Here is a 26566-nt window from a genome sequence, read left to right as displayed (position 1 = left end):
TGCGCCAGGGGCCAGAGCACACATGATGGCAGTCCCTCTCCCTCCTTCCAAGGGAAACGGCAGATGAGGCCGGCAGCCTGAGTTTCCGTTTGGGGTTCATGAGGGTGTGCGGAACGAAAGTGACTCCATCTTGAAACTAATCTGCTGTCTTGCCCCAGCCCCCGAGCGACCCGGGGCCCGTGGCTCCTGTCGGGGGTCCTGGAACGCACCCGGGGGCTCTGCGCCAGCCTCCCAGGCCCCACTGGTTCTTCCGTGGAGCGGGCGTCCTTGACGTCCCCTGTCTCCTGGAAGCCGTGACGCAGACCCGCGCCCGCCGCCCGGGTCCCTCTCCGGGCTCGCAGACCACGCGGTCTGGGGCGGAAGGCGGAGGCCGGACGGTGTTGCCGCCGGCCACGCTGCGTTTCTGTGCGGTCTCCCTCTCAGTTTACCAACCGACAAACTGGCCTTGTCTCCCTGTTCTTTGCTCTCTCGGCCCCTTCGGCATTTGGGGCCACTGGGCACAGACGGCGCTCTCTCGAAACAAGAGTATTATCACTAGCAGTGTTGAAGACAGCTCGACAGAGCATATATTTTTGGAAATTAAATGATAAAGAAAATTGTGCATTTTGTTGTCAGCTGCAAAATGAGGACTCCAAGGTCGGGAGACGACAGTGGGAGATTTTGCCGAGAAATGCTGATGTGGGAGGTCCCATGAAAAATCATTCCCAGTGCAGCCTCTAAAGAATATCTTAAATTCTCTCTTGGAAACTGTAACGTGTGAAATTCTTAATCCGTAACACCGATAAATTGTGGAGGGCAGTGGAGTCTGAACGCAGGCATCGGAACAAGCTGAAAGTAGTGTAGGATTTGGTACTTGGCCTCGCTATTTATTTGTCCTGTGCAACAAGTGGTAGGAGTTCATCCGTCTCAGGCATTACACTCTAGTGTTTGTTACCTCCTTGGTTCTCTTGTTTTCACTTATCACCATGGGAATATCCACCACACCTACAATAAGTTGGCATTTAACCCCTAGGGGAGAGACGAGAGACCATGGAGAGATGCCCTGTCTGAAACAAGTACAGACAAGGCCTAATGCCAAGGGTAGAGCAAAATCATCGCAAAAGCACACCAACAAATCAGACCCCACCCTAAACCTAAAGTAATGCTGGAGGAGTGTGAAGCCGGTTACGCGCTGAAGAAAATTACAATAAAACAAAAAATATCTCAACCCCTGCTTAAATTGACTCAACCTCATACATTAATAGTCTAGGAAAATGGACATGCCCATTTTCAGGTGTAAATACTATTTACTTCACCCTCTACAGTCCTATACATTAAGTCTGGCACCTAATGGAAAATGACGAGACAAGAAACAATGCACTGTTAAGAGAAAAAAAGCAATCAACAGTGAGATTCAGATCTGTCCCGCGTGTTGGAACTACCCCAAAAGGAATATAAAATATCCACAATCATTACGTTAAAGGCGCTAGTGGAAAAGATGATCCACATACATTAAACAGCTGAGAAAATTCAGTATATTGTTGGAAACTTAAAGTCAAATGGATATGCTAAAAATTAAAAACACATACACGTTATAACAGAGATGAACAATACCTGACATAGGCTTTTAGACTCTGTGGAGCTCCGGAAAGAAGCAATGAACTTGAAAGTGGGTCCTTAGAAGCTACCCAAGCCGAAACACCGAAACAAAAAAGGGGGTAGGGTGATGAAAAAAAAAAAGCGTTGAAGAATTATGGGTTAATGTCAAATTGTCTAATATATTTGTCAGTGGAATTCCAGAAGGTGAAGAGAAAGAAATGCTTACAATGTAGATACAGATGAGGAATTTTCCCCAATGTTAATCACTCTACAAATAATTGATTGCATAAAGCAAAAGTAGTAGTGGCATTAGAGTACACAGAAGCAAAATGTATGACAACAATAACATAAAATATAGGAGGGAATATACATACTCTTGCAAGCTGCTCACACAACACAGGAAGCAGCGTAATATTTGAAGGCAGACTGGTTAATTGTAGAGGTAAATAGGAAACCTGAGGGAAAGCACTAAAGATTGTTTTTTAAAATGTATAAATGATAAGGCAATAGTAGAGATAAAATTAAATCAAGAAAAAGGCTCACATTTCAAAGACAGAAAGAGATAAAAGAAAGGAACAAAGAACAGAAGGAACACAAAGAAAACAACGAGGTAGTAGATTTTTAAGACGAATGTCAGTAATTACGTTATATGTAAATTACCTAAAGCCAGAAATTACAGTTTGTCAGCTTGGAAAAAAGGAAACCAAAACCCAACTGTATGCCGGACTAGTTGCTTCACTTTGTGCAGGGAAATTTTGTTTTCAGGTAAAACACATTGTTACGACGACCTACCGGGAGTGGGGTTCGAACCCACGTGGACATGCGCCCATTGGATCTTAAGTCCAACGCCTTAACCACTCGGCCATCCCGGTGACGTTTGCAACTTTCCCAGTAAGGTTTTAGCAGATTAGAATTAATTAGAACTGCTATTTCCTAGAAGACTGAAATTAATAAGCCTGTGGGGCATTTGACCCTAACGCACCAAGGAAGACCTTTCAGAACCCTGCACCCCGATGGTCAAAAGAAAGAGAGCCCAAGTCTACGGCCACGCCAGTACTTGGGTGGGAGACCGCCTGGGAAGACCGGGTGTCGTAGGTGTTTAAAGAAAAAAAAGAAAGAGCCCAACCCGCCCTGGAAAGACGGCTCTTCGGTGATGCCCGCTGCACAAAGACTGAGGATCTCTCCTGGAATGAGAAAAAACATCATTCTCTCCTTAAATGAACTTTGGCTTCGGTTTTGTCACCCGTTGAAAATTCTCCGTAGTCAAGTTTTAAAAGCCTAAATTTCCTTTTTTGTTTGGATTGTATTTGTCACTAATTTTTCACTTATGAAATTCTCGCGTATTCTATAGTTGTGTGGCCTTTATAAGCACATGGTTTTGTCATAAATGGTGACTTTGCTGGGTCTTGCTTCCTTTATATTGGTGTATTAGATTCGCGAACAAAATTCCAGCTTCTGAGACTCCGACAAGGAAAGGGCGAGATGGTCAGCGGCCACCAGACACACATCTCACCTCCGACGCCACCGCCACTTTCGTACCCTCATTCTCTTTACTAAAATTTCTATTTGAAGGCTTTATGCCACTTTTTCCACAAGTAGTCTTTTCTTTTTCTTTTCTTCCTTCTTTGAAATGAAATAAAAGATTAAACCCAATTTTACATCAGAGAGGCTATTTCCTATGTGTGGGGACACTGCAGCAAAATTTCCTCAAAAGACAACTACCCGTGGCCCGTACGGGGATCGAACCCGCGACCTTGGCGTTATTAGCACCACGCTCTAACCAACTGAGCTAACCGGCCGCCTGGCGAGCCTCTTCTTTTTACTTAAAAAAATTAAGAAGTGTTTGTTGGGAGCGAAAGGAAACATCTCTCGCCCCCGCCGGCGGCTCCTAAGGACCGGGGCCCCCCTTCTCTGAGAGCCCCCGAAAACGCCGGCTGCCTCGCTTAGGGTTTTGTAGGATTAGCAGCTGCTTCTCTCTCCTGCGCGTCCCCATCCGTCCCGCACCCCGCTGGCGCGCAGGCGGCGGGCGTAACTTCTCGCGAGGTGTTCCTTTGTCCCCAGGAGTCAGATGACCCCGGTTTGGTCACTGGGGCGTGAGTCCACTGGAACGCACTCTCTGGAAACTGGGACGAGCAGACACCCGCCACTTTGTGGACCCGCAGTCCTGAGGGCGGGTGCTAATTGCCCAGCGTTGAAGTCAGTTCATCATGGTCGCCAGGGGACGTGGAAGCAAGTCCCGTCTATGCCTCTGGGAATCGGGATTCAAACTCTTTTGAATTGAGACCCGTGTAGTCAGTGGAGAGAGAGATATAAGTAAAATCTTCTCAGAATCACTAGGAAGTAGCCGGATTTAATCATCCACACTAACGCGGCAAAGGAAACGGCGGTGGACAACGAGCTTATCCTCCTTGGTGTGACAAGGCTTCGATGACATCGCAAATCGTTTCTGATTTTGGGAGAAAGTCTTGCCGTTGAGCAGCTTTGTGGGGGTCTGCCCTGCCATGGAAATTTTTTCTGCCGAAAATCAGAATTTATAGCTTACCTCTAGCTACTCTGGGTAAACATGTAGAGCAGAAAGGACAGTGAGGCCCGTCAGTCGAAACGTAGACAACGAAAAAAAGTCAAATATCACACCAGAAACATTAGTCGACAATGAAATGTGTGTGGACATGTGTGAATGTGAATGACCCAGACTGGAGGGCGTGCGACCTGCCCTAGCCGCACTGGACACCCGCCCGTCCCCCGCCACCTCCACCTCGCACCGCCTGGACACACCTGTCCCGCCTCAGCCTCAGTCTCCCCAGACGAACACTGCCCTTCAGGGGCTGCCGAGTCCCTCTAGGGCCCTTCCTTTGGGTCCTGATGCCTCTTCAGGCCACTCAGACGCCAGAAAGATGCAGACAGGGAGTCCCCTGGAGTCGAGTTGCGTCCCTAGGGCACAGTCGTAGCGGCCAGACGCTCGGCGATAGACGGGAAAGATGGGAGCCCTGGTCCTGGGAGCTCATGACCCGCTGTGGGACACAGACGCCGAAACCGTCTGGACAAATAAAAACATTTCTGTCCTCGGTTGCCGTGAAAAAGAATAGGAATAAAGGAGGGCTACGGATTTGGGGATTTTTGAAAAGCCGGCCCGGGAAGACCTTTCCTTCCTCCCAGCTGACTAGGGATCAGACCGTGGCGAGGATTCGTGGGACGCGGTGGGGACCCGGGGCCGAGCCCTGAGCGCGGGGAGCCTCGGCGTCCAAAACGCCACGCGGGACCTGCGGAGAGCGGCCAGGTCGCGGGTCAGAGGGGCCGGGGGTGAGCAGGAGCAGAAAGAGGGGGGACAGGAAGATGGATGGGACGAGCCCAGGGGACAGAGAACCCGAAGGGGGGAGGAGAGAGAAATGGGGTCGGAGGCACAGAGGAAGCGGGTCGAGACCCCGGCAGAGGAGACGCCTCTGCGCACGACGCCGGCGTCCCTGCTCGCTTCGGCGGCTGCCGCAGACGCGCGGTCTGCCGCGGGCCAGGCGTCAGGAAGACACCCGAGCTCCCCAGGAAAGGCTATAAACCCGAGTCCAGCCCGGCCACGCGGAGGACACGGCCGGCGCCCAGCGCAGAGGGCTGGCCGGCATGGCCGCGGGGCCCGCGCTGGGGCTGGGCCCTCTGCTCCTGGTCTCCCTCTGGGGAGCCTCAGCTCCAGGTAAGAGGAGCCCGCGGGCCAGGGGGAGCCGCCCGGCCCGGCCTGACCCCGCCCCTGCCTCCCGCAGCTTGTCTTCTTCGGCGCCTGGGGCAGCACGTGCAGCGGCAGCGGGAGCGCTCCAGCCCGGGCCTGGGGCCGGGCCCCGGGGCGGCGGCCCTCCCAGCCGAGGGGTGGCTGGAGCAGGCCCTGGACCCCTTCAACGCATCCGACAGGCGGTCCTTCCTGCAGGTGAGGCCTGGGGAGCCGAGTCTGCGGCCCGCCTTGGCCTGTCATCTCCTGCTTCTGGGCCTTTCGCGTCTCTACAGCTCCGTCCCCGCCCCTCCCGCCCCACCCGCACCGCGCTCCTAGGGTCTCACCCTGCGCTGCCGTCAGGATCTCTGTGGCCTTCAGCCCAGCCCCACCCCGCACCTCTCAGACTTGCTTTCAATCCCCTACTCCCCCTACCTCTTTCCTCAGTCGCCCACATTTTTTGTCCCTAAGGTTCTGACCTTTAGTCTTTCCTCCTGTCATCCTCTCTCTCTCTCTCTCTCTCTCTCTCTGTCCCTCAGACCCCCTTCTCCCCGTCCTTGAGATTAAACCCTGAACCCCCCACCATGTCTCCATGTCCAGCAGAGATCTGGACCGGCTTCGGAACCACCGCTGGCTCACAACCAGCACTGGAGATATCTGTTGAATAGATGAATAAATTCACTATTTTTTACACCTACTCTGTACTGTCTTCAGAGGTCATGTCACCTAGGCCCTACTCCTAAATCCACCTGCATTTGTTACATAGTCTACAATTATCATCTCAATATATAGCGAGTGCCTACAGTGTGCTCGCCACTATCTTTGACTCTGGGGATATAAGGGAGAAAAAATTGACAAAAATATCTGCTCTTGTAGATCTTACATTCTAGGCGAGGAGAGAAACAGGAGAGAAATGAACACATAGGTAAACGAGCCTGTTTTAGACCCGGCTGAGTCTGTACAGAAAGACCCGTTAGGGCGAGACTGGAGCCAGCAGGGAAGAAAGGCCGGAACTCTTAGCCCGTTTCTTCCTCATCCCATCTCTCAGAGGTACTGGGTAAACGAGCAGCACTGGGCCAGCCGCGACGGACCTGTGTTCCTGCATCTGGGGGGCGAGGGCAGCCTTGGGCCAGGCGCAGTGATGAGAGGTGAGAGACAAGGGTAAGAGAGACAGCTGGGGAGCCGGTCGTGCTGGGAAGGGGAGCTGTGTGCTGTGCTGCCGTGAGACCTGAGGGCTGCGAGACCTCACGCCCTCCCCACGCTCTTCACAGGGCACCCGGCAGCCCTGGCCCCAGCCTGGGGCGCCCTGGTGATAGGCCTGGAACACAGATTTTATGGCCTGAGTATACCTGCTGGGGGCCTGGACATGGCTCACCTCCGCTTCCTGTCCAGCCGCCACGCGTGAGTGGGGGTAGGGAAGGTGCTGGGGGTCATGGGATTAGAGATGTCTGTGTTTCTCTCCATCACTGCTCAGAGTAGACCTCGAGTCTCTGGCTCACGTTTTCTTGTTGCTGTTTTTTGTTTTGTTTTGTTTTCTGTCTTTCTCTCTCCATCTCTGGATCTCTGTCCCTCCCTGTCTCTTTCTTTTCTCTACGCCGCATTCTGTTCTTTCTCACTATGGCTTCTGGTCCAGACCACCAGGTCTCTTGCCTGAAGGACACAGCCTCCTCACTGGTCTCCGTTTCTGCCCTGGACCCCTTCCGTCTAATTTCCAGACGAAGCCAGCGTAATCGTTGGAGCACAAACCAGATCACCACTCTCCCTCCCTCGAATCCCTCAGATGTCTCTCATCTCACTCAGAGCAAAGCCAGAGGTTTACAGTGGCTTCAAGGCCCGACCAGCCCTGGCTCCCGGTCACCTCGTCGACCTCCGCTCCCTCACACTCGCTGGGCTCCTGCAGCTCTGACGTCCTCGCCATCCTCCAGCCCGAGAGGTTCACCGCTGCCTTGAGTCTCTGTACCCTCCGTCGGACATTTGCACGGCTCCGTCCCCTACTCCTGTTGACGACCCCCCTCCTCCCTCCCCCTCACTCGCTCTGTTGTTCTCCTCAGGACCTGTCTCTCTGTCCTCTCTCCTGCTTGGTGTCTCTCTGCGTCTGTCTGCAACCCTTCCTGTGCCTGCCTCTGTGCCCCTCCGGTCTCCATTGTCTGTGTCTCCATCTGTATCTCTTCGCCTCTGTCACTCTGTCTCTCAGTCCTTCACGAGCCAAACAGCTTTCTAAGTGCGGGAGGATGGCGCTGACTGCGAACCGTTTCAGAAAGGCCGAGGGAGAAAGAAAGCACTTTGGGTAGAAAAGAGTTTGTTAGACATGGCCCAGCGTCTCTTTTCTCTCTAACTGTCTCCCCCTCGCCCCAGTCTAACCTCGCCAGCCTAGGACACCTCCTCTTCTCCTCTCCCCAGTAGCTCTTCTTGACGGTCCCCAACCTCTCCCATATTAGTCAGAATTCTGCCTAAACTGCCTGGGGATTTTTCCTCTCCCACCGGCTCTGGAAGGGAAGGAAGGTGGAGGCACACACGCGGAAAAGGATGCGGAGAAGTCCTCAGGAACGCGTCCTGACGAAAGGGCGCTGGCTACTGGCCACACTCGGCAGGCACAGGGAGGGGATCTTCAGGGATGCCAGCGATGACTGACCAACCTCCCCTTGACCCCAGGCTGGCCGACGTGGTCTCCGCCCGCCTGGCGCTCTCCCGCCTTCTCAACGTCTCCTCCTCCAGCCCCTGGGTCTGCTTCGGAGGCTCCTATGCCGGTTCCCTGGCTGCCTGGGCCCGGCTGAAGGTCCCGGGACTCCTTTGGGCGGGCGGGGGGCGGGGGCTTGGACTCGGGGTCCCCATCTCAGGTGATAGGAACACCTTCTCCCCACACTCTGCCCCCGGAAGGGCTTTCCACATTTGTCTTCACGGGGATCCAGTATACAGAGGGAGGGACTGGCCTAGGAGTGAGTGGCAGAGGGCGGAAGACCAGGGGTCCCAGCTGGCGACTTCTCCCCCCCAGTTTCCGCATCTCGTCTTCGCCGCGGTCGCCTCCTCTGCCCCAGTGCGGGCCGTGTTGGATTTCTCCGCGTACAACGAGGTGAGAAGGAGGGCGGGGTCCGGGAGGAGCGGAATCTCAGCGGTCGGAGTCCCTGATGCGCCTCTTCTCCCGCGGTCCGACCACAGGTGGTGTCCAGGAGCCTCACGAGCACGGCGATCGGCGGGTCTCCGGAGGTAGAAATGGGGCCAGTTCAACGGGGGTGGGGAAGAGAGGAGGCCTTCAAGTTGGGGCCAGAGGAAAAGGAACAACCTGTATGGTGGCGGGGTCTGGAGAGGTGGGAGCCTCGAAAGGTGGACAGATCCTAGAAAAAGGCTGGAGCTGAGAAGGCGTCTGTGCGTCCAAAGTGAGGAGCCCCACGGGGGCGGGGCCGAGGAGGGGCAGGGCCTGAGGAAAGACTACTCTCTAGGGAGGGGTAGGGAGGCTCAGTGTGGGGCGGGGCCTGAGAGTACCTGTATGGTGGCGGGGTCTGGAGCGGTGGGAGCCTCGAAAGGTGGACAGATCCTAGAAAAAGGCTGGAGCTGAGAAGGCGTCTGTGCGTCCAAAATGAGGAGCCCCACGGGGGCGGGGCCGAGGAGGGGCGGGGCCTGAGGAAAGACTACTCTCTAGGGAGGGGTAGGGAGGCTCAGTGTGGCGCGGGGCCTGAGAGTGAACGACCCTATCAGGAAGTGAGGCTGTGTGGGGCGGGGCCTGAGAGGGCACGCCCCTATCAGGAGGTGAGGCTGTGTGGGGCGGGGCCTGAGACGGAACGCCCCTATCAGGAGGTGAAGCTATGTGGGGCGGAGCCTGAGAGGGAACGCCCCTATCAGGAGGTGAGGCTCAGTGTGGGGCGGGGCCCGAGGACGACCCAGAGGAGGAGCCGATAAGGGCAAGGCTTCTGTGGAACAGGATTCGACCACCGAGGGCGGCCGGGGGAAGTGCGGAGCCCAGGCTGACGGACGTTCTAGAAGGGTAGACCAGGTCCAGGCCCGGGTCCCGCCGACACTGCGTCTGTCCACAGTGCCGAGCGGCGGCATCCTCAGCCTTCGCGGAGGTGGCCCGGCGACTGCGCGCGGGCGAGGCGGCCCGGGCGGCGCTGAGGGCGGAGCTGGGCGCATGCGCGTCCTTGGACCGTGAGGAGGACCGGGCGGAGCTGCTGGGGGCGCTGCAGGCTCTGGTGGGAGGCGCAGTGCAGTACGACGGGCAGGCGGGGGCGCCGCTGAGCGTGCGGCAGCTCTGCGGACTCCTCCAGGCGGGGGGCAACCGCAGCCGCCCGGCGCCCTACCGCGGGCTGCGTCAGGCCGTGCAGGTGAGCTCCCCCGCGCCAGGCGCGGGTCGGCGGACCTCTGCTGCGCGACCCTGGGTGGGCTAAACTCCTCCCGAGCCTTCGTTTCCTCCTCTGTCCCACGAGGATGACACCGCACAGGGCCCGCGGGGAGGTGTCACACGCCCCATGTGACGGCTCAGCAGGGGCCTGGCACGCACCACGCAGCTTTAGAAATTACGCTATTTTGCCTGTCTTGTTCCGACCTCTGCCCGGGGTCTGCCGCAGTGTCTGGCACGCAGCAGGCGCTCAAGTAGCATCTGCAGAACGAGTGAAAGAATGCAGGTCGCCCTGTGCACGGAGCTCTCCTGGAGACCGGGGCCCATCCTCAGAATCCACAGCTGTCACGTTTGCAGCGCTGTCTGCACCAAGTGCTGTGCCAAGTGCTTCCTATAGATTATTTCACTGAATCCTCATATTAGTTTTAGGAGGTCGCCAGTATTATTATCCCCACTTACAGATGGGGAAACTGAGGTCCAAGATATTATCACTTGCCCCAGGTAATAAGGTCCCATCATCTAGTACCTTAACCTCTAACCCACCCGGACCGGGGAACCGCACCCCCCTCCACCCTGACTCCCAGGAGAACTCGGGAACACCCTCTTATGACTTCTGACCTTTGACTTGTAGGGACCTATGCCTCCAGGCCCTGGCTTACTAGAGGGCAGGGAGGAATGCATGAATGTATGAATGTCTGTATGTATATTGTCCCCTAGGTTGTCCTACACAGCCTGGGCCAGAAATGTTTAAGCTTTTCCCGAGCGGAGACAGTGGCCCAGCTGAGGGTCACAGAACCCCAAGTGTCCAGCGTGGGTGACCGGCAGTGGTTGTACCAGACGTGTACTGAGTTCGGCTTCTGTAAGTAACTGGCCCAATCCTCACCCCTGATAATCTGAAGTTAAAAAGGCCTTTCAAAGCAGAGGCAACATTTATTTCAGATGAGTAAGAACAGCTGTTCAGGAAGCACTGACTCAGGCAGAAGCCCACGCTGGGTTCCGATTAGGAGACAGACAATATCCTTTGTGGGGAAGGGAAGCAATTACTTCCGTCGAAGGAAGGCATTTCTGTTGGTGCAGATCATCTAACATACTGATGTGCATTCTAAAGGGTGTTTTTAATTTTCAGTCCGCTACCCATCAGTCATAATAGCTGCCTTCTTGTTATCCTTACAAACAGTTCTTTGGGGCACAACGTTGCTTTAGCCCCAGCCCAAAGGTTATTTTGTCCTGTTTTAACATTTCAAAGGTTTGAGGCATAAGATATGCAAGGCGAGTCCTCTAGGATGGCAGCTACGGCTCCATTTCAAAGCGGCTCTGTGTGTGTGCGTGTTTGAGACCTTCCTCAAACACATCACCATTAACTATTGGAAAGCAGCACTGATCGGTTATTAAAGTGCCGTTGGTTCTTCATTGTCAACTGGCTCGTTTTGGATGTGTCATTGCCAATCTCTCATTGCCAGGAAGGCTCCTTCCGGGTGTGTCATCTCCCGCATAGGAGGGAAAGTGGTTTCTTAGGAGCCTGGGGCCACCTTCGAGCAACGAGCATGCCCGCACAGAGGATGACTTTACTGTCACGTTTCGTTAAGGGCAAACATCTGTCGTTTCTGGAAGTCTGTCATATGAAGTCTCATAGGCCTTAGTGATCATCTCAAAATGCTGAGCCACCATTATCAGAGTGGTGTGCTTATAACATCAAGCCGTACAAAACAAAGATTTATGACAGCAAAAACGTCTATAATAACAAACAACATGTTAAGTCTAATTTGGAGAATAGATCTGGACCAGGAGGCAATAACTGAGGGCCATTAGCTGACGATTAATTAGAGAACCATGAGATGTCAGTAGCCACTGTATGCAGTCATTTGGTTTGGGTCCACATTTTATGTAGTTTCACTTTTAATTTACCAGAGGTGTTTTATCAAACACCTCTGTGCAACAAAAGGTATTAACAACAGAGCAAACCCCACCTTGTTCATCTAGGATATGGTCAAGAGTAATTCTATCGTCTAAAATATCACACATGAAAAAATTTAAATCTTTTACCTGGTTGACTATTGCCGTAGCGGTGACGACTGTCATTGTAATACCTGCCCAAGGAAAAAGTATTCTTTCAAATTTGGTACCTTTGCTGGGGCTGACATTACCAGGCCCCGAACAACATTGACTATGTGTATAGCTTGTTGTACATTTTGACCTGTGAAGTGGGTTTAAAGATGATGCCCAAAGTTGAGTTATCTTCCCAGTCAGAAATAAGGGAGGAACAAATATTAACTATTATGGTGAGTGTTTGGCCTCTCATTTTTGTGTGTGTGTGTGTGTGTGAGACAGATAGGAAGTAATGTAAGAGGGGAAAAAGGAAATATGAAGGTGTAGATTATATAGACCTCGTCCAGAATCTTCTGTTAGTTGTCATCTGCTTCACTTCTTAGTAATTTTAATTTCAAATCCTCTGTTGGTTGAGCAGTCTAGTTAGGTGCAAGAGCTCTCTTTAGAATGAAAATGAATCTGACAGTCAACATCTTTAAATTTAGTTACACGTGGATTAGTTAAGAGTACCTGAAATTCCGGAGGGATCAGGTGGGAAGGAAAAGATACGCGTTGTAATTCTGCTTGCGAAGGTGTAATTTACCAAATTGCTGTAAATGATTGTGAAAGGAGAGTGGAGTTGCATTTACACCCCACATTGACAGATGTCTCCTTCCACAGATGTCACCTGCGAGGACCCTGGATGTCCTTTCTCCCAGCTCCCAGCACTGCCCTCCCAGCTAGAGCTGTGTGAGCAGGTGTTTGGACTCTCGACCTCATCCGTAGCCCAGGCTGTTGCCCAGACGAACTCCTACTATGGTGGCCAGACCCCAGGGGCCACCCAAGTGCTGTTTGTTAATGGTGAGCGTGCTGTCAGGACCTGACATTTATGTCTGCACCTCGCCCCAGTTCAGCACACCATTCTCTCCTTTCTTTCCAGGGGACGCAGACCCCTGGCATGTGCTAAGTGTAACACAGGCTTTGGGACCCTCAGTTTCAGCCCTTCTCATCCCTAGTGCCTCTCACTGCTTGGACATGGCACCTGAGAGGCCCTCAGACTCCCCCAGCCTCCGCCTAGGGCGCCAGGTAAGAGTGAAAAGGCTCTGGGTGATTTGCATTGTCATTTGCATGCTAATTTGCATGTTCCTGTCCTCTTCTAGTGCTGGGGTCTGACTTTCAAAATCCTCCCCACCTCTCCACAGAGCATCTTCCAGCAGCTGCAGACCTGGCTCAGGCTGGAGACACGGGTCAGGGCTGGTCTCTGAGCCACTCCCTGTATGGCCGCCTCAGTCTTGAACGTCCCCATTCTCTGGACGGGAGAACGTGCCGGGAACTGGGATTCAGTGCCTGCTCTACATATAACTGACTCGTGACTGCAGACATCCTCACTCCCAACTGAAAGCACTCAGCTCCAGACAGTTCCATAAACATAGGTGGATGGTGGTTCTCATTGTGAATTCTTGTATTTTAATATCAAAGGTCAAAGAAAAGTTACTCTTTATGCTGGTGCCCTCCCCTGCTCATCAGAGTCCAGTTCAGATTCTGCTCAGCTCTCGGGCTGGGCACTTTCTGCGTGTCTCTGGACCCCAGACCCTGACTCATCTGCTTCTCACCCTTTCCCTCGCCGTGCCCCCTGTCCTCAGCCTCTCGCCTTGACTCTGCCTTTACCTCCTCTTGCATGTTCCCTGCCCTCCTTCCCTGGCTTCTCGTCTCCGTCTCCCTGGGCTCTCCCTGTCTCTGTCTGCTGTGTTCGTCTTCACTGCCTCTAGTTCTCATCCTGTCACTCGATCTTTGTCCTTCTTTATCTGTCTCTTTTAGTCTTTACAAACCTGTCATGAGCCATCTTTCCCCTCAAAAACCACAGAAGAATCTTTGCTCTAACCCTCCATAAACTCTGACTCTGTGGGAACCACACATCTTAGTAAATGAAAATTGGAGTCTTCCGGTTTCTAAGATCCAGCACTTGGAGTTTCCTTGAATTACGTTTCTCCACTCATACTGCTTAAACTTGCTGAAGTGGGTGTTGTTTCTGCAACTCCACATCTTTAACATTATAACTACTGTGGAATTAAAATAATGAGACTTTTCATTCAGGCCCCGGCTGTGCACGACTTGAAAATATTTTGTGTTTGTTGTTGATCAGGCCTTGTTTTGTCCAGGGCCAGCATGAAAACCTGAAGGTGTTACCAAGAGAAATACCAATAGTGCAAGCGAGTGTGGCCCACGACGCGCGATCCAGTCGAGTGGGTGTCCAGAACAGTTAGTTGCATTTAGCACAAACAGTTGCATTTAGCACAGAGCGCCCACAGAACAATGGGTGTGGGTAGGTTTACTCGGGTGTGTAATTAAGACAGATCTGTGGGACAGACGCACATGGAATCCGGCATTTAGGCCTCGCAGACAGGCTGTCTAGACAGCCAGCTGTTCTCCTCGGACATTTGAGGAGACTGGTGTCCCCCTCTGCTCCAAGTGCACGCGCCCCAGCAGTCAGGCGGTGATCACGGGGTTGCTACAGGGAGTGCGCCTGTCCCCGGAGTCAGCACCACGGACAGCGCGCTCCGGGTTCGCGGGGCTGAGTGGAGGATTTCTCAGAAGTGAGAGAGGATGGGGAAAACGGTTTAATGGCATTTTAAGTCGGTGGTGTGTGTGTTTCGTTCACAAATTTTTTATTTTTAAAAAAGCATGAACTGTGGAATGTATTATTTCTATTCGATTGAATAAAGGCCGGAAAACGGGCTCTACCACCCCAGGGAAATAATTCATCTTAACTGCTGGTGCGGCTGCGTTTGCAGAGCACACAGCAGGAGCGATGCGGGCTGCAGAGAGCTGGGATTCCAGTTGCGGGAGCCAAATCTGCGGGGCTTCCATCCGAGACCACCGTTTTCGTCCCTGGTGGACTAAGGGAACTCACAGGAGTGAGTTTTCTCAAATCATTTGGTGGAAATTCAGCTTTCCCTCCCCCCGCCCCCCTTAGATTAGGTTATTCGGATCTCAAATTCTGTGTATTTTGAGAGGACAAAAGGATAAAAGGCAGAAACTGGTTTTTATAAAAGAGTTGACTCTCACCTACACATTTCATGGCTCTTTTATTCTGTAACCCTTAAGATTATGGCCTGAAGTCCTCGCCATGGCCAGTTACGTCTTCAGCCTCATTTCATACCTTACTGCCCTTTTCTCTCAGTCCCTCTTATCTGCCCTGGATTTGTGCACATGTTATTTTTCTACCTTAAATACTCTTCTATACCTAATTGACATTTTGTCAATCTTTACATTTTCCAAAAGAACTTCCTTAAAACTTTCTAAATAAATCTTCATATTTCTTTCAGCACTATATACCTCTTTTATTGCAAATTTTATGTTAATTCCCATGATAGCTTGATTGCTCTGTCTTTCTCACCAAAATACAATTTCCAAAAGGGTGGATGCAGTGCCTGGTTTTATTCATCCACGAAATCCTGTCTATCACGGTGCCTACTACACACAGTAAAGTTTGAACAAATATGTGAACATTTACCATGGTCCTATGGGTGAATGTTACCCCAACTTTGAGGTGAAGAACTGAGGTTCATAATGAGTAGATAATTGTCTATGCTGGGACACATCACTGGCAGAAACTGTGGAAATATGTAATTCCAAAGAGAAAGAGGGATTGAATTCTCTCATTGAGGAGAATTAACATTACCGATGGCATTAACAGCAGGCTTCTTTAAGGAAAATTGCACAGGTTGATGTCTTTAAATGTGGTTTTCAGACTCATCAGAGTGACATCTATACCACTCGACTAAGCAGATTACATGTTCCATGGGAAGGTGTTTGATAGATAGCAGAGCCTTTCCACTTTCCAAGTTCTGTTACCATGCTCGCTCTCAGAAAATACTTAGGGCAGTGCAAAGAATTCTGGACAGGAAACGCAGGCATCTGATGTCAACATAGAAGATGGGAAGAATAGTGGTAGGCGTGCCCCATCAGAGAAGATTGTTTTATAGAAATGAGGAATCCTGAACACAAAGAGGTAATTAATTTGTCTAAGGCCGTTTAGGCTAAAGATGGCAAGTTTGGGATTAAAAGATTTTGCGTCTGACTTCCAAGTTTATGCTGTTAAGATCATTATCACACCACCTCTGTCAACATCCAAGGTTCTTCTCTTAAAGCAGTTTTACATTTCGAGGTGTCTATTTTTTCTACTTTGGAAACTAGAATAAATTGTCTAAAGATAAAATCTCTGTTTTAAATTTATTTGGTTAACAAATCAGCTCCTAAGATTTCAACATTCTATGTCAAATATGATTTTTAGAATGTGTGTTCTTGTATTGAATTTTTGCCTTTTTTGCTTGTATTGCCTGCTTTTGCATGCTTTTATCTGTTGAATGATTTATCACACAATTTTGCCATGGTTCTCCCTCTTAATGAGTTATCGTTCTTTTAACAGTAAGAGAAAAAGTGTGATTCTTACAAATAAATGCATTTCCAAACTAAATAAATGTACTTTATTTTATGACAGTTAATTAAATATACTATGGAGTACTTATTACAAATCTATGTTCTCCTCATCAGTGCCCAATATAAGAATATAAAAATATATAATGAAGTTAGATGCGTGGCAGATTAACAGACCGTAAACATTAGTAAAGAAGTCACAAGAACACCAATAAAAACACATACACAGATGAAAAAATGCTTTAAAGACAAGACATTCTTTTTATGATATATGAATAGTCTAAAGGTTAAATTTGCTTATTATTTTAACTGTAGAAATTTAAAGCAAAGCGCATTATGTCATCACAAATTACATGAATCTGTTGGAGTCAGCAGTTTCATCGTTCTTATTTCTGTCCCCATCTATGTCAGGATACCTCATTTTTCCTCTCTGTCTGTGAGCCTGTCATCTATGTGAGGTCTCTGACTCGTGTAAGCAGGGTTCTCTTAACTACATATGTATTAAATTTGGATATTTTCTCGTTAATCTTTCTCATGGGGATTTAACCATTAGACCAGCCAAAAGAAGCCTGAGCTCCGGGAGACTGCTGACCTCGCCCACCCCTGTACCTCCTGCTGAGGGGCCTCAGGCTGGGCGCCAGTGACAGCAGCCTCCGGTAGCATCGTAGCTTCTCCCGTGTGCCCCTGGAGTTTGGTGAGGGTGGGAAACAAGAGGACTCGTGCAAATCGAGTTTCTTCGCGGTGTCTTCCGCTGGAGATGTAAGAGGAAAAAGGGTTGCTTGCAATGTTGCATAAATAACCCTAGCAGAGGATGGTTTCGATCCATCGACCTCTGGGTTATGGGCCCAGCACGCTCCCGCTGCGCCACTCTGCTAGCTAGCAGCTTATGTCTCTTGTTTTTCTTTTGTATGTACATTGTCAGCTGCTTCATATTTCCCTGTATAGATAAGTTGTGGTCTGCTTAGAAAACGGAACCTTGCTTAGCGATAATAATAAATTTCTCTGAATTTTCGTACATGTCATAACCCAAGTAAATCTCGAAAACATCACGCTGGGCAAAAAATGCCACACAATAGGATATATTACATGATTCCACTTATACGATGATCAAGAGCAAGCAAAACTATCTGATGAAGACATCACGACAGCGATTAGCTTGCACAGTGCCGTACTGACTGGTAAGGGAGCATGTTCTCAATTGAGAATGTTCTCAATCTTGGTCTGGGCGGTGGTCACGTGGGATGTGTAAATTTCATTACTCTCTGTCTACCTTCAGATCTTTGCATTTTACCACGTGTGAAATATTCTTCAAATAAAGTATCGGAAACAGGGAAACCACAGAAAAATAATAACCGAAGAAAGGAGAACGGGAGGGAGAGTGAGAAGAAAGAAAATGAAAGAACACATAAGATTCAAACACATGCCTCCAGGTCAGCGACCAGGAAACTCTTCAGCATGGAGACCTATCTTGAGCCTGTCACTTTAAATGATCTGTTATCCGATGTCCTGGCGCCTTCAAAAATAAAGATAATTGCTTTTGAAAACTGCAGGACTTAGTGCCACTGCCCTCAAGGTCAGGTAGAACAGGAATCAGCTGAGCGAGGGCTCGGACGCTCTTGTGGACTCCAGACCTTTGGCTACAAGGCCAGGCTCGGAGCAGTTCACAAGAAACCGACCGTGCTGTCAACAACCAGTCTTTTTCCCTGCTGGAAGCTCAGAAAGGGCCAGGAGCACAGCTCCAACGTTGAGAGCCACGAAGCTGAATTACAAGTTTTAGGTTCTGTCCTGATGAGCAGGGGGCTTAGAGCCTAGCTCTGCACCTGCCAGCGTCTCAGCAACTCGCCGCCCGCTAAGAGCCCCAGAATCGCTCTGCTCAGAGCCTGCTGGCAGGCGGCGTGAGGCAGATTCTGAAGCGTAGACTTAGGTCCACAGAATAGCTGAAGGGCAACCTTGGGAATTTGGGCTGGGGACATAACTGGAGATGTTGACACCTGTCAACATCTGAAAACTGCAGGACTTTTACAAATCTATGTTCTCCTCATCAGTGCCCAATATAAGAATATAAAAATATATAATGGAAGTGCAGGAGCTATGGCTCTTTCCCATAGACTTCTTGTTAAACTTATGGGGAATGGCGACCAAATTGTGGCCAGAAAGATGCAACTAACCCAGTATTAGTTCAATTTAAGGCACCTGTAAGTCTGGGAGAGCCACCCCAAGGTATTTTCATTGATGAGGAAGGCAAAAGTGACGATTTCAAGAGGCAAAGATCATTAATATCCCTTCCTCATGTCTCCCCAGGTAGAATGTGCTCCCTTCCCAGTTCCCTCCAGTATGTCCCATGCCAGTAGCTAGAACTTTACCTTCTTGCCAATCATCTCTTACTTACACCCAGACATTTCATTCAGAAGAGTTACTTTATGGTGAAAGGGTGACAAGTGCATTTTTATAAAACTTTGAAACCCATGTGTAGTGTCATTGTAGGGAGACTTGGCAAGGAATCTACTCACCTAGGTGTTCATTACCCTTGTCACCTAAGACCATGTCGATCCAACAAGAGAACTCAGGTGGCTGAACTAGAATTACCTTGGCATCCCTTAACCCGCTTTCTGTCTAGGTTGCCACTCTGGAGTTGCTATTAAGGAAAAGAAAGACGTATCATGCCCAGAAATGGTCAAGTTCATCAAGAAGACAATTGGCGGGAGCTTTGAGAATGGACTTGAGTTCTGCCTACTGAGTTGAGCAACCAAAAACATACATTTTTGGTTCTGCACAGCTGTGTCTTCCTTGTTGGTACCTTAAATGAGATAAATTCTCCAATCGAAAGGCAGAGTTTGGTCCAATGAAATTTTTAAATGATCCAATGATGTGCTGTCTGCAAGAGATTCACTTTAGGTCCAAAGATGTGATTAAGTCTATAGTGAATGGATGGAGAAAGATATTCAAGGAAAATAGTAATCAAAAGAGGGCTGGGATGGCCACATTAATATTAGACCAAATAAACTTTAAATTATAAAACTGACACAGGATACAAAGAAAAACATTACGTGTTGGTAAAGAACTAATTCATCAAGAAGCTATAACAATTATAAACATATATGCATCGAACATCAGAGCCCCAAATATAAATGAAGTAAACATTGAGAAAATCGAAGGGAGAAACAGACAGTTCTACAATATTGGTTGGTGAGTCTAAAGGTGTTTCTCCGTATTAACCCAGTGATTCCACTCCTAAGCTTCAATCCTTTGGAAATGTAGATGCAGATACAGTTTTTCATGCAGACACATTCATCACAGCATTATTCAAAAAACATTTGGAATGTATAAATGAACTGCAGTCTTCAGTTCAACGCAGCAGATGCTTGTGGGCATGATGTCTTCACTATCATGAACACAAACAGACGTGCAGGTTGTGTCCCTGCATGTCCTCCATTTGATGAAATATATGCAACTTTCAGAATTGTATGTTCAAAAAGTATTTGTTGTAGTGGGAAAATGGGCATTAGTATAATATTAAATAGAAAGTAACAAATTAAAATCTGTGTATATAATATATAAAATAAAATAATGTATTTCAAGAGCTCTTTTCTGGGTGCCTTCTTTTAAATGGACTATGCCCTCCCGCCCACCAGCCTAGCTCTTAATTTTTTCATTTTTTATCATGTTGACACTGCAGTACATAATACATGTGTCCTAGGTGATGACCTGACCAGAAACTAGGGTGGCAAACACACTCTTCTTACGGTCCCCTTAACCCCACCTCCTGATATCCAGGCCTGTGAGTGGTGCGCTTTCTTCCTCGAGTGCCTAGTATATTATTGTGTGTACACGATTATGTGAATAAGTTACATGACGTAGTATCACTCATTTATTTTTCTGGAGCAGATGGGTATGAGCATTTGCTCTATGAGGGAGAAAAAAGAGCCATTAGGATTTAAATCCTGAATCTCACCTTTACTAACTGGGTGAGCTTGGGCAAGTTTTTTTTTTTTTTTTAACATATTTCTGCCTCCAAACTAATATAAACTTAACAGTAATTCATATGCTGTTGACTTATTCAGACAATTTATTTTTATTTTATCAACCGATTTTAGTTGGCTTGCTTTTCCAATCAGGCCCCTTCCAAAGTGTCCATAAAACAGGAGATAGATGTGCTCAGAAAGTCATATTGCCTCTTTTTTTTTTTTTTTCATCCGGATGATAAGAAATGCTAAGGAATGCATAACGGCTCATCTGCAGGCCTCCCATTGGTTACGGAGGTCAGCCTAGGCACCTGCTCGTCTTTGTTCCCAGGCCCAAGAGGCGTCCTGCCTTGTCTACCTCAACCAGGAGCGATGTGAATGTATGAATCAAAAAGAAAATGAGGTGCAAGCTTTGGTTCCCTAACTGAGCATTTCTGGCTCCTACTGGTGGGATCATGACCTATGGTGTAGAGAGAAAAGGCAAGGTTGCACCACCTGTCTGTCCCTCACCTGGCCCTACTTTTCCTGAGAAGTCATCCCTTGAAGTCAAAAACTAGAAAACAGGCATTCAACATGTGTAGCCACATGTGGTGCTATAGTCTCCCCCAATTAGCCGGGACCCAGAAACCTTTATGCAGATAGGTTTGGCTCTGTCAACAAGGGCCTACAAGTCAATTGAAAGCACATGTCACACATCACATCCTACAAGTCAATTGAAAGCACATGTTACACATCACATCAGGCCCAGTGAAGAGAACAAGTCTCTAAACACACCGGAGAGTGATGAATGAAAATGTGGCAAACAGAAAAGGCCCCCTGTCTGCAGCAAAGAGCATCCTTGTTCTGGAATGAAGAATGACCTCTGGGTCTGACAGGCTGAGCCTTCCCTCTCCAGTCTCTCAGGGGCTAAATTGGCAGAGAGGAGGGTGGGGCTGGAACACTATCTCTCTTGGTAAAAGATTAAAACAGCTTGGTTGGAGGAAGTGGCCCAGTGCAAGCAGCACACAGGGGCCCCTCAGCGTTGACCATCGGTCCTCAAGGACAAGTCGGTCAAATTACATCAAAATTCCTCCAAAAACCCACTGAGGAACAAGCAGGCAGCAAAAAGGAGAACTCAGCATTTTCAGAGACCAGGGAAAGGGAACCACTTCTAAGAGCCAAATAAAATCTCTTGGAATCTAGACCTCCTCTCAAAGACGTAACAGGGCCTGGGCTGTATCTGCTGCCTTCCTGGCATGTCTGTTCCCAGGAGACAGTGTCCTGAACCAGTTTACATCAATGCAGAGGAGTGGGCGGGAGGGGAAGGCAAGGTTCTGTTAAATTACAGAGGTTCCACCTCATTTCTTTCTGCTATCACCCCCGAACACCCTGGTGCTCCACTTTTTTTCTAGAATGTAAATAAGAACCCACAGGTGAACAGGTAAAGCTCTAGCCATTGATCTGGGTGTTTTTGCTTTAGGGACTTGGAAGAGATTGGAGCTCCTCCCAGAAACGCTGAGGTCCAGGCCAGGGCGCCGCTGAGGGGTGCTGGCTACTTCTTGTGGGCGTGATGCCTTCGGGAGTGCCCTTGCTCACGACTCTTTGGGGTTTTTGGTTTTGCACCAATGGAGAATGAAGGGGCTGGTGATCTGAAAGACCCTCTCTCAAAGGAGCCCTGGGCAGCTAGTGAGGGGACTCCAAAGCCAAGGCTTCTGCCTGTCTTAACTGGTCCAGGGACAGGGGTGCTCTGAGCAAAGGGAACGATGTGGTGGTCCCCAAACACAGCCCTTCTTGCAGAAATGCTGGCCCTCCCCAAGGCGAAAGGAGTGCTCTGGCTGGTCAGGGCTTGGGTGTTCTGGCTCCAGATTTTTCCAAAAGGCATGACGGTGCGAGTGGCCCCACGTGGCATTGCTCCAATGCAGAACACTCCAGAGTTGGAGCTCCTGTCTGGGGCAGTCACGCTGACCCCAGACTCCCCACAGTCCATAGGGGTCACTAATCCCCCAAAGGCAAAAGGCCGTGGGGCTGTGCTGCCAAACACTGAGCTCGAAGCCCCACTCCGGTGAGCCTCAGTGACAAGTCCAAAACAAGTTGCACTAGCTTGGCCAAATGCTGGGGTGCTTCCAGAGTCTGGCGGGGTGCTGGCAGGGATGTGAAAGGTGGAGGCTGAGGGTGTCAACAGCCCAAAGGCTGACTGTGTGGGGCTGCTGAAGGCTGGCTGAGCTGGGGTTGGGATTGGGGTTGGGGTTGGAGTTGGGGATGGGGTTGGGGATTCCACTTTTGAGTTTTTAAAAATGAAAGAGCTATTGAAGCTTGGGCCAAGGACTGGTTGGAGGAGACCTTGCTCTCGTCCACCTGCAGCCCCAAATGCAGGCTGAGAAGTGACTCCCAGGGATGGTGGGAAAGGTGGCTTTGAGTTTGACCCCAAGGGAATTGTGAATGCTGAGGTCAGATTGGAGATGCCGGATGACAGTGCGGGCTGGTTCGTGGTCACGAGGGCAGAGGCTGACAGAGGGCTGCCCACACCCCTAAAACCGACAGTGCTTCTACTAGCGGTCATCTGGGCAGCAGTGGGAAGAGCCTGGCTAAAGATGGCGACTGTGTGCACCCTAGGAATGGCCGCGGGGTGGTGGGGTGGCAAAATGAAACCTGTAGCTGTGGAGAAGCTGGCCCTGAAGGCGCGAGCGGCCCCGAGCAGGAAAGTGTGACAGGTGGAAGGGAGGGAGGGGGTGCTGTCCACAGCACTGGTGACACTCACTACATCAAAACCCAGAGGTGGCTTGCAAGAGGAGTCTTTGGATGAGCTGGCTGGGGCAGTGGACACGACTACAGAGGTGGCCTTGACCAGGTCGTGGGAGGTGTGGGCAGGAGCAGGGGGAGCCGGAGAGCAGGGCTGCCTGGGGGAGGAAGCACCTGTCACGGGCATAGTGTTGAGCGGCCCTACGCTGCCAAAGACAGGCTCGAAGGTGGGAGCTAAGCTGCCTGGAGGTGACGATGCTGCGGTGGCCTTTCTGAAATGTAAGGCGTTTCCGGTCTCGCTCCTGGGCGGGGGCCCGAAAACACGTTTTGACGTGGGGTCAGCAGAAGTTGCAGCGGGAGGTGCAGATGCAGAAAGATGGCGAGCTGGTCTCACCTTTCCAAACAAACACCTTTGTGCAGGGCTTATGACAGGTGGCTGTGGGGACCTGGCAGACCTGTCATCCTGAGAGGTCGGAGGTGGCTGTGTGGTGTCAATGACTGGTGATGCGGGAGAAACAGGGATCGGAAGGGTGACGGTAGCTGGGGACTTTGCCCCTGAAGCGGGGCCTGGACGGGACTCTGACAGTGAGCAGCCAAGTGGGGCCAGCAAGCTGGGTGTCTGCAGGGGTGAGAGGGCCACCCTGACACCCTCTGCAGTAGACTGTGGGGAGGCCAGGGGACCTGGAGTCTCCCCCTGGGAATCTGGGCCCGGGGCTGGAGCTGTGCCTGCAGAAGGCAGAGCGAGAGCCAGGGGAGGTGGCAGAGCAGACCGCGAGTCCCGGACAGAGTCTGCAGCGACCTCTGTTGTATCCTTTCTGGCTTCGTTGCCCCACAGGAGTCCACCTTTTGTCCCCAGGGCCAGGTGGTCTTCCGAGGCTGCATAACCACGTTGGGGAGCCGGGGGCAGAGGCAGCAGGGGCCCAGGGCTAGCTAGCAGCTGTGGCATCTTCCGACTGCGCTGCCCAGAGCTGTCACGTGACGCTGCTGGGGACTCCTCTGATCCCAGTGGGATGGGAGAGCGACACTGGTGACCTTTCTCTTCCTTTTTTACTGGCCGCTCTGGAGTCTGGAGTGATGCACCGGGAACGCTTCTCTTACGACGCTCGGAGGAAGCTCTAGAAGAGCTGTAGGAGCTCGTGATGGCATTTCTTTTGGAGCCCAGGGGGCCGCCCGTGCGTGTGCGGTCTGAGCTCCGCGAGGCGGAGCTTCTGCTCAGCGGCCCAGGCCTGGGCACGAAGGAAGCGCGAACTCCGTTCTTGACCAGAGGCTCAAACGCAGAGGGTCCGGAGCCGGGCGCCCCGCGCTCGCAGCGCGGCCTGTCGCGGAGCAGCGGCTCCCGCGGCCCCGTTCGCCCCTTTGCGCAGTCTCGGAGGGCCCGCAGCACTGTCGCCTTCACGCACCTGCCTGGAGGCTTCCCAGAGGGCGAGGACTGTGCCGGGGACGTGTAGGGGAGCCCTCTGCGCCCAGGGGGCGTGATCTTGATGGTCACTGGGCTCCATACCGCCCTGGGGTGCCGGAGAGACCAGACACTGCGCTTCAAGTAACTCTCCCACCAGTCTGAGGGGAGAGGCCCCACGACGGAATTCTGGGGCCTCCTCATGGGGAAGCGCCTCCAGGCCTCGCTGACGCCCCGCGTGGTGGGCTTGGCGGGGTCCCAGTCCCGCGGCCTTCTCGAAGGTCCAAGCCGCGGGGCAGGGTGTGCGCGGTGGACGTGCTGAACCCGGTGGAGCTGGTGAAGGGGCTGAGCCGGCCGGCGGTTCCCCAGCCCCGCGGGCGGATCTGTGCGCCCTTCCGCCGGGGACGGCGCCGGGGACCCCCGCTTGCCCAGGTAACTGCCCATGCGGAGCAGGAAGGCGGCTCGGCGACTTTGGGGAGGGTCTCGGCCTCCGAGGTTTCTGACGTCTGCCGAATCGGCCGAGTCCACGCTCTCAGGGTTCGGTGACCGTTGGGGTCCCCGCGCGAGGAAAGTGAGAGAGTCTCGGGGCGCTCGACACCCCCGGGCACCACGTTTGCAGGTCAGCAGCCGTGGGAATGGGGGGCACGCGGGGCCTCGGCCGCCCCGTCCGCTCTGCCCAAGCCGAGCGCTCGGGCCTCTGCTCTCCCCGCGGGCAGCGCGCGCCGGGGCTGCGAACCGCAGCGCCGAGCGCAGCTCTGGGACCGTGTGGCCGAGGTCGCCGAGTCGCGCAGAGCTGCGGCGAACCTCGAGGGCCCAGGCTCCTGGTGCCCCCGACCCGGGTCCCCGGAGTAGGACCAGGGAGCGCAGTCGGAGGCGGCGCGAGTCGGGGCGCATGACTGGAAACCCGACGGTGCCCGGTGCAGCCAGATGGCGGTCGTGGCGCAGCCGCCAGGAACACGAGGCCCATTGGCCGCTTGTCCTTTCCTGCTGTCGCTGCCTTTCCGCAGCCAGCGGGTGCCAATCACCTGCCGGGAGGACAAGCTCCAGACGCAGCCACTTCCTGGCCCCAACCAGGCGGCCTCCCTATGGCGGAACGCGGGTCGCGTTCCCATTGCTCGCTCTTTGAGTCTGGCGGGGCCTGGGGACATCTCGCCTAGCCACCTAGGGCCCGAGCCCCCGCAGGCGCCGGCTGGCCCCGCCCTCTCCTCCCTCACCGCCCCGCCTGGCCCAGCGGGGCCGGAGCAAACATGTGGCCCACGCCCACACCCGCTTTTGGACAGAGCCGATCTGGAAGGGAACCCGTTTTCCGACGAACTTTTTAAAAAGAGTTGGATTCGGTCCATGGCAATTTTCTTGTTATTGGAAGGAATTGTTTTAGTAATCTCTAAAAATTACTTGTTTTTCGGATTTTTCAGAATGCTAGTCACCTAGTTGACTCTGCCTTAGCAAAATATTGAGCCGCAAATTAAATGAGACCTTATGGCATTTGTATAAAAGTCGACTTTTTGGTTTCTAACTTGGATACAATAACTGAATCCAAGTCAGGCGTTTATTTTCCCCCTTGGAAAATGATCAATTTCCTAATTTTAAGAAATATTTTTAACTATTTTAATATTTTTATGGTAAATGATTGTAGACGATTTATTCTTCATTCAGTATATTATTTTTGTAGCCAGTTCAGTACATCGGTTAAACTTGATATATTTCCTTTTTTCTTTTTAAAATTGATTATATGGATTTATTCCATTTTCTTTTCTTTTTCTTTTTTTTTCTTAACGCCTACGGCACCTGGTTTTCCCAGGCGGTCTCCCATCCAAGTACTAACCAGGCCCGACCCTGCTTAGCTTCCGAGATCGGACGAGATCGAGCGCGTTCAGGGTGGCATGGCAGTAGACTTATTCCATTTTCTTTGTCAGAAATATGTGAATGGACTTAGAGTGGACTCATTCAGTTAGTGACCGCCATGGGCTCGCCGCAGGTCCCCGGATGGAGGGGGCGGAGCAGTTCGGCGGTTACAGGTGCGAGCGGCGCGGACTCCACTTTGAAGCTGCGCGGATCCGCTGGCCGGGAGGAGAGAGGGTTGTTGTCCGGTTTATGAAAACGGCTCGTCCAGGTTCTGACGCGGAACTTTTCTCCTTGGCCCTTTCCTTCACCGCGCCCGGTGACGCGGCCGCCCCGAAGACCCGGGCTCCTGGGCCGGGCCAGACTTGGGTGCGCGTCCCCAACCATCCCGGCCCCTCCTTTTATGGACCAGAGGGCGGGGACGCCTCCTCCTGACCTGCCCAGGCCTTACTTTTGCCTGAAAATCCAACCCCCCTCCCCCGCCCCCGACCGCGGGAGGGAGATTCGATCTCCACCCCCGGGCGACCCCGGGCCGTCACCCCGAGGCCCGCATATTTTCCCGCGCGCCGAAGTGCCCCGAACAGGAA

General features: G+C 51.7%; 2 protein-coding genes and 4 non-coding genes across 6 annotated transcripts; 1 reads left to right on the top strand and 5 right to left on the bottom strand.

Annotated features, from left to right (window-relative positions):
* Positions 1-2367: 2367 nt before the first annotated feature.
* TRNAL-UAA lies at positions 2368-2450 on the bottom strand. Its single transcript has one exon. It is a non-coding gene; the product is annotated as a tRNA-Leu (tRNA).
* An 853-nt stretch (positions 2451-3303) lies between these two features.
* TRNAI-AAU lies at positions 3304-3377 on the bottom strand. The gene has a single exon. It is a non-coding gene; the product is annotated as a tRNA-Ile (tRNA).
* Positions 3378-5173: 1796 nt separating this feature from the next.
* Positions 5174-13717, top strand: PRSS16 (serine protease 16). The gene is made up of 12 exons (XM_006923455.2): positions 5174-5260; positions 5328-5488; positions 6318-6417; positions 6541-6670; positions 7922-8045; positions 8262-8339; positions 8426-8473; positions 9298-9585; positions 10317-10458; positions 12306-12485; positions 12565-12710; positions 12827-13717. The coding sequence occupies exons 1-12, from the start codon at positions 5191-5193 to the stop codon at positions 12887-12889; spliced, it is 1530 nt and encodes a 509-aa protein (XP_006923517.1). The 5' UTR covers positions 5174-5190; the 3' UTR covers positions 12890-13717.
* A 3146-nt stretch (positions 13718-16863) lies between these two features.
* On the bottom strand, positions 16864-16935 carry TRNAM-CAU. The gene has a single exon. It is a non-coding gene; the product is annotated as a tRNA-Met (tRNA).
* A 4619-nt stretch (positions 16936-21554) lies between these two features.
* Positions 21555-25031, bottom strand: POM121L2 (POM121 transmembrane nucleoporin like 2). Its single transcript, XM_006923625.2, has one exon. The coding sequence runs from the start codon at positions 25029-25031 to the stop codon at positions 21555-21557; it is 3477 nt and encodes a 1158-aa protein (XP_006923687.2).
* Positions 25032-25913: 882 nt separating this feature from the next.
* Positions 25914-26032, bottom strand: LOC112472163. Its single transcript, XR_003043577.1, has one exon. It is a non-coding gene; the product is annotated as a 5S ribosomal RNA (ribosomal RNA).
* Between the last annotated feature and the right edge of the window lie 534 nt (positions 26033-26566).

Source organism: Pteropus alecto, unplaced genomic scaffold (assembly GCF_000325575.1).
Source record: "Pteropus alecto unplaced genomic scaffold, ASM32557v1 scaffold49, whole genome shotgun sequence".
Classification (NCBI taxonomy): domain Eukaryota; kingdom Metazoa; phylum Chordata; class Mammalia; order Chiroptera; family Pteropodidae; genus Pteropus; species Pteropus alecto.
The sequence above is the reverse complement of the archived record's forward strand: the minus strand, read 5'-3'. Positions and strand labels throughout refer to the sequence as shown.